The sequence below is a fragment of the Pundamilia nyererei genome, unplaced genomic scaffold (assembly GCF_000239375.1).
Source record: "Pundamilia nyererei isolate P.nyererei 1_Seehausen unplaced genomic scaffold, PunNye1.0 scaffold00127, whole genome shotgun sequence".
Lineage (NCBI taxonomy): Eukaryota > Metazoa > Chordata > Actinopteri > Cichliformes > Cichlidae > Pundamilia > Pundamilia nyererei.
The window spans coordinates 1,698,726-1,706,595 of NW_005187528.1; the positions used below are offsets into that span (position 1 = coordinate 1,698,726).

General features: G+C 40.8%; 1 protein-coding gene across 1 annotated transcript in view; it reads right to left on the reverse strand.

Moving 5' to 3' along the window:
• notch1b (notch receptor 1b) overlaps nt 1-4,861 on the reverse strand; it is a 40,413-nt gene extending 35,552 nt beyond the window's left edge. The window contains exons 1-2 of the mRNA XM_005743102.1: nt 4,553-4,861; nt 3,818-3,899 (exon numbers count right to left, since the gene is read on the reverse strand). Coding sequence (XP_005743159.1) covers nt 3,818-3,899; nt 4,553-4,610 — 140 coding nt within the window. The 5' untranslated portion in view covers nt 4,611-4,861. The remainder of the gene's footprint in view (nt 1-3,817; nt 3,900-4,552) is intronic.
• Between the last annotated feature and the right edge of the window lie 3,009 nt (nt 4,862-7,870).

Genomic DNA, 7,870 nt, shown 5'->3' on the forward strand with positions numbered 1-7,870 from the left:
CACACACACACACACACACACACACACACACACACACACACACACACACACACACACACACACACGCTGACTGTCAGTCCTCTTAGCCTATGATCAAAGTTTATGTGATTTGTCTTGGCATATGCCAAACAGGGGGGGTTCAAATATCACTAATCCTCGGCACTGAGGTTCCCCACCACCAAGTCGCTTCAGTCAGCCAGAGCTCTCCTCTCACCAGGCGGACTCGAGCCAAAGGGAACCTAACACTGGCAGCAGTGGCCATATAAAAGGCTCGCACTATGTGCTTCTCGTTGTGTGATGATATGATCAGATACGGCACCTTTTCTTCCCTTAGGCCACTTGGATTCTGCTTCCTGACTCTGAATAGAGGTGCAGGGGGGAGTGGAGAGCATGCGGGGGAGGCTAAGATAGACTCATCTGACTGGAGTGAACAGAGGTGCCATTGAAGAATGCCCAGAACCGGAGAGACAAGGGCTCACTTTCACTGAAGGTGGATCTAATAGTGTAGCAGTTGCACATACCAGCAAGGAATTAACGACTGGCTGTTATCTGAGACAACGTTTGCTCAAAATGCCAACAAATGAGCAGATCCTAACAGCAGGATTAAACTTCTCACATTTTCAGAGCCTAAATTTGTTAACCCCTTTCAAGAATCAAAGGAGCAGATATGGCTACTGAGTGTCACTGGGAGCACAGGTGTGTGAAGGCAGGTGTGTTCTTAACGATAAATTAGAAATAAACAGCTTTACCCGTATTTTTTTTCAGGGAATTTCCAACCAGCTCAGTGTGTGCAGGCTGAAAGTGAAAAACGTTATGCACAGCGCTTTCAAGCTCATAAATTGAGAGCAGAGCTTAAGTTTTGGAAACAAACAAACACACAGATGCATCTCAGCAACAAGTGGGCCAACTTAGTTTACTCACAAGGACTGTTGCATGCAATCAAAAGTTGCAAATGAACCATATCAAGGCATCATATCATGTTGCTATGATTAGATCTTAGCTTGAAAAAAAAGTGTATTAAAGCCCCAGTGCTTGGAACTTGGTCCTCTGTGTATGATACAGTTATAAACTTTTCATAATTAAATACCTGGACAAAGGGTTTTTGTCCCCCTAAATGCCAGAGTAAGTAATAGTGACCAAACAAAGGGAATTAGAAAGCAGCTTCAAACAAGGGCCAGCTACCTTCTGTAGCTGAAGTAAATAAAGGCATTGGATGCTGCTATAGTCGAGAGATGACAGTGGGTCTATAGTATTCATCTGGCCAAACTCCGATCCTTCACCTACTATGCAAACTTAAACCCTTGCAACAGCTCACCACTTCACGCTGCTATCAACATGCTTTCAGCTGCGTTTTTTCATCACTTTGACCAGCTAACGGTAAAAGTATGTGATCTCTCAGCAGCATCCTTCCTCGCCCCTCTCCCAGCCTGACATCTCTCAACTCTCAGGAAAGAGAGGGAGCTCTGCTGCAAGCTGCTTTGATTCTGGCCACTGTGCCACTGGAATCTGTGAGTTATTTTTCCTAGTCTGGATTGGCTCAGCTCTGTCACTGCCTTCTGCTGCTGCCAAGCCTACACAGTAAATGAGAGGCCTCCTCGAAGCTCTCCGGAGATAAACTTCAGTTGGGATGTCATTGGGCCAAGCCAGATACGAGGATGAGGTATTTATGGCATGGCATGTCAAGTAGGCATCTTTGACAAACTACATAAAACTGAACTATCCAATGCCACTTACTTGACCTCGATATAGCACTTGAGTTCGAGAGTGGCAGCTAATTAGTTGAGGAGAAACCCAGACTGTAATTCTGACAAGCATGAAGAAGAAAAACACAATCTGTGAGCTGAGAATGTTGTAAACATTTAACTGATTAAAAAAAGCGCACATTAATCATCATCTTACACCTATTTTTACACTACGCTTCAAACAGGATCCACCTGGTTGCAATTATTTCTCGCTGTTCATGTCGTGATACTTCCAGCTGTGCTGCTTTAACAAGAGCTGAAGCACTGGCTGGATCAACCCACTTACTGTGGAAGTCATCAATCTTGGAGAATGAGGTTCATGTAAAAAGAGCGATAGCATCAGTAAACGTCTCTCTGAGTTTTGGAGCTGTAGAGTGAAGCAAGAAGCTGGTTTGTTAATCTCTTACACTGGTTCACTTTGAAGATCAGCTTACTGGCCAATTAACCTGATAAGTACTTAGGATTGTATATTGTGTTTTAAGGTTCTGGGGAAGCTTTTTAAAGGCTGAGAAAATGACTTTTGGCATTTCATCAGTGAGAGACTGCAAAGCAAAATATTGTGATAGAGGCAGAATTCGCTTTAAAAAAAAAAAAGAGTTCAGCAGTGCCGTTTCTTGCATCATGTAGCAAAAATCCAGTGACTTGGTCTGCCTAATACTAGCAACTGAAAGTCTACAAGTATATAACAGCTTATCCTGCATTGATTCTGTGCATTTTTCATCTCTTTTCAAGTTCTAAAGCTTGCACACAGGACTTAGTACAACAGTGACTGTGTAGTTATTCACGGTGCCCTTAAATGTCGCTCTAAATCTCTACTTTTAACAATATTAAATTTACTCTTGACATTGAGAAACTACACACATTTATACGCACAAAGCCTAACAAAATTTTTCTTAACTTCATATCACTGTGAATAACATATTGTAATAGAAATGCAAGAAAAACCAAATGCCCAGAGCTACCTTTCAGAAAAGATGGAATCGAAAGCAGTTACTGTTTTATTGTCTGTTTTATGTCTATTTAGACAGTCTGCCTGACCTCGAAGAACCTTTGAACTTTATTTTTTTTGGCCTTCTGGTGGTGTGGTGACAACTAACACAATGAGGGAGAAAACACTGAAACACACAAAGGCATGCTGAACCTCGTGTGCCCGCTCAAACCTTTTCAAAACCGCGACGATGCCCATCTCCATGTTTAATTGGAGACGTCTGAGAGGGAAGACAGTGCAGGGGCACAATGATTGCTTTGTGGCCCAGTGAGGAGGTGGGGTGGGATTGGGTGGGGGTGAATACACAACAAGACCAAATTAAGATGTGGCAAAGGGCCAAGATGGCTGCCAAGGTCTTTCAGTCCCAAAGCTGTGACCTGGCCAGCCCAATCACTCGGCGGTCACCGGTCTTTGCGACAGTAAGGTGACACTGGCTGATGCAGCTCATGCCAGGGTGGAAATAGAGCCAACGAAGGCTATTGTTGCGGGAGCATGTTGTCGGAGCATCTGAAGTGAAAACATCTCAAAACACAAAACTCTGCAGACAAAATGCAGAACTCGTGCCCATTTTAAGCAGTTTAGAAAATCCTCCAGCCTCTGCCATCTGTCCAGGGGACTGAGAGAGAGAGAGAGAGCACTGAGGGCCATTGAGGAGGGGACCAAATCCCAGGAGAGAGGAGGGGGGGGTTGTAGGAGGACAGGGTCTGAGGGTCTCTCTGGGAAGCCTCACCCAGATTAGTCACACAGAATTAATCGTAGGGGAGAACAATGGTCGCCGAGCTTCTGGCAAACCCAGCTGTCGCTTCGTGAAAGAAAAGAAAAACAAGATTTAGGGCTGCGAGAGTTTGGCTGCAGAGGAGAGAGTGTGGTGGCAGTAACACACTCTCTCTCATCGGGTGACCCCTGTCCTCATCAATGTCCACTCAGTTTCTGTCTCAGCTCGCTGGCCATTTGCGTCCCAGAAGAGTAACAATAAAAATGAAAAATAAAATAAATCTCATAGATTCCACAATCCCACATCTCTTCCGTGCAGATGTTTCTTATTATTCTTTGGCTTAAAAAAAGCAAATGCAGTTGTTGAACTTACTTGCACTCTTCGTTGCCATCTAGAGTTGTTTGACATTTCCCCTGGTTCAAACACGACTCCGCCTGTTTGGAGCATCTCAGACCTGCAAACAGAAAGTTTTAATACTTGTGTGCTTTCCTCACACTCCTCTGAAATCACTGATTATTGCCTGTACAACAATCCCTCCAGGTGTTGCAGAAAGAACAGCTTCCAAATATGTTTGTTTCTCCCCATAAATGTAAAATCTAAGTGTGAATCACATGTTGTAGTTTAGCTGTCCTAATTTTAAAAAAAGACTGCGCCATCTCGGAGGATAACACAGCTTTGCGATATTATTAAAACACACAAACGCGCTCACACTGCTCCCAATCCAGAGTGCAAAGGCATGCGTTTACACACTAGTGAGAAAAAGTTGAGTGTTTGCCGGGCAAGTGCTCAAGAGCTGCCTGCAGAGCAAAAATGCGCAAACTGATCCAGGAGAGGTGAAACCGTAAAGGTTTTGCTAAATCCAACAGGTGCAGAAGAAATAAAAAAAAGTAAACATCATGACTGTTAATTAGCAGATGAACCCTGCAGGCGGCAATAAAGTTTGGAAAATTCTGCACTTTAGCCTCAGTTCACAAAAAAGTGAGCGCATCAAGATCAATTCACACACTTTGGACATTTTACAGACTAAATAGTCATAAAAGTGATTTTTTTTCTCTCTCAACTTTCTCAAGCAGGAAACTACCACCGAGAGATTCCCCCGCCACTCACCTCGTGTTACTCCTATCAGCGACAACAAGAAAGTTAGTTTGACAGACAAAATATGCATTCCTTCTGGTTTAAAATGATTGTACAAATCCACGTGGGTTTTTTCATAGATCCGATAATGTGTCTTCCTCTTCGACAGTGAAAATGCAAAAACTATTTCAGTTCATCCTTGAGTAAGGTCCACAGAGAGAGAGAGAGAGTTAAAAAACACACAGTAACGCTGAACTCCGAGCATGAGATGTTGTCACTTCGGGTCCCGAGTTGGGAATGATCTGATCTCCATCCGCCGCTCCGCACCGAGGGGCGTTTTTCTTCCACGGACACATGAACAATCACTCAGTTGGTCCCCAGACAGGCGCAAGCTGCACAACTTGATAAAGTGACAGTAAGGAAGTTTGTTTGTGTTTCCCCCGAGCGGTTTTCCCATGTAGTGAGAGGTTAATTAACGCGTCTGGATCATTAGTCCTGCAGATTACATCAAGTATTTACCGTGGGAGTTAAAAAGAAACTGTTGGGCACTTTTAAAAAAGGGACTGGGCGTTAATCCAGTCGATGTATGAATTATCTTAGTCCTTAACATCTTAAATAAAGACAGGCTCTACTTTATTGTACTTTATGCCAGTTTAACGTGGTTAAACGACTTCACAAGCCTGATAGTTTTCCATTTTAATCATAGTGACAGCACTTTACTGTAAAACATTACACAAACTCAAGGAAAATAAACATGAACATTATTAGTCAACTTAATATTTCAAATGCTGGTAGTCCTGATTGGAGTCTTTTAATTTGAAAGGGTTGCTTTGAGTCAGTGCATTCACTTTAAAAAAAAAACAAAAAAAACATGCTGATTTTTACTTAATTCACTTTTATTAGATAGCTTTCATTGTTACTCTGCGACCTAAGATGCTATATAGTACAAAATACATGAAGTGATTATGCATTTTTATAAACACTTTTACAAAAGCTGGTTATACACGAATAGACTGGTAATAATACAACAGCACCGCGCTGTATTATCATGCATTTTCACAGGACAACTCTCTATTTCTACAGAGGTCGAAGTGATACCCAGTAACACCTTTTTGCATATAAAATAAAGTTTAACTGTAAATCCAACTCTGAAAACAGTACATGGTTGATAATGATAACTTTAACCATTGCTACCCTTTTTTCCACTATAAAGACACATCTCCTGGATGCACTGGTACGCATCTTCAGTGATGTATCCTAGGGTCATCAGGTGTTTCGGGTCTCACATAACCATTTCAAGTGAATACGTAGGTAAAGTTTATTTATAAAGTGATTTTCATGGAAATGAATTCACAAAAATGCTGCAAGATCAAAAGAATGAAAACTAAGAATAATCACAATAAAACTAAACAAAACTAAAAATTAATATGGGGGGGGGTATAACAGTACAAGACCTGTATAAAACACAGAACAAAATAGTATAATGGATAGAAGATCATTAAAAAACTGTTACTATTAATAAGAATCACAACAGTAATCCCCATTACATAAACATGTTTTACCTGCTTTTTATAGAACATTAGTTTATTAGCTTGTCTTTAAACAGCTGCACCCCTCCACCTGAGCATGACAAACAGCCAAAGCCTGTGAGCAGTTATGATCTTCTACAGTGATAAATAAATGCTGACAGAGGTACACGCAAATTTTCATTCAGTACGCAGAGTCAGCAGTTCCCATCAGGTGGTCTGTGAACAGACTTTAAGCAACTTCACACAGGTAACGGCTGTCATGCACAGCTAGACAAAACAAACTGATGACACCTGTTTATTTAGTTTTCTGGGGTCAGTAGTTGAAGTCTCACATTTAGACCTAATAAGAAAATATTACATCAAATTAAATATTTCCTTTTATGTTGGTTTTTTTGGGAAGAAATAACTATTAAAATAATGCCTTATAATGTCCCAAAGATTTCTATTTTTAAGCCCATACATATCTTCTGTAGCAGAGTCAGTCTCAAACCTATATGAGGGTTGTATGGAAAAAGCGTGTAGATTTTTCCATACATGGAAAAAGTGTGTAGATTTTTCCATACTCTATACTTCTATACCAAGTCCTACCTGATCTTCAGTCACAAATAGACAAACAAAATCTGACTAAACTAATGACACGCAGAAAGTTGTATTTTAGTTCCCTTAACTAAATACCATACATCATTCACAATGTAAGCTAGAAAAGGAGGAATCTGGGGTCATTCCTCCCAACAAAACAGTTTCAGTTCATCAAGATTTTTGGGAAGCTAACCGAACACTAAGGTCACGACTCTGACCTGACATGAATGCTGCTGTTCTGAGATTCTCTCTAAAGTTTCTTGATATAATGTAGAGTCCATTGTTCCCTCAAATACTGCAAATAGTCCATACCATTAGATAGTAAAGCTCATTTAAACCATGATGGTACCTCCACCATGTTTCACCTCCATAATACAGCAGCTAGACTTTTAGTTGATATGTTTTGCACTGGGTAAATGTGAAACACTGAATTGGCTTTATTTTAACTCCATAGTTAGAACTCTAAAAGGTGACTGGCCTTTCTCTGTTATTGCCCCTAGGCTCTGGAATAAGCCATTCAACACAAAGTCCTGTTCATCAGCTGACAGTTTTAAATCGGTTTAAAATACCAACCTAATACCACTCGCTTTTAATTCAACCCTGAGGCGTCTCATGGTATTTTTTAAAATCTAAAGAGTTTAGTTTTCAGTGGTACAATAAAGAGTTGGGCAACCACTGCCAGAATCTTTGGAAATTACTTTTAGATTAGTGTAGGATGACAAATAAACATTCTTAATTTTGACTTGGCAATCATATGTAGGTGTCAGCAATCTCTATCAACATCACCAGGCCCTCATTTTCTTAACAAACTACAGAGTGACACGTGGCGACTCTGCCAAGAAGTGTCAGGTGAAACATCTGCTTGAAAGAGAAAAAATAAAAAGGTGTCGTTGAAAGCCTGAGGGCAGACAGGGTGTCGGAGTGCTGGAAGAGGAAACGGGGGAAAAATGTTAACCAAGGAGGAGAAGATCACACTGAATGAATGAAATGCATGAAATCCCCATTTAACCTACATTTAGTCTGTTGACACATAACAATTGTGGTCAAAAATGCATGGGTAGATAATGCAAATGTCAGTCTGGTTACCTTTATCACATTAAGCTCATAAATCAGCTTTGACCAATAAACTTAAGAACATAAAAGTATAATGATAATAATAATAATAATGGATTGGATTTATATAGCGCTTTTCTAGGCACCCAAAGCGCTTTACAATACCACTATTCATTCACTCTCACATTCA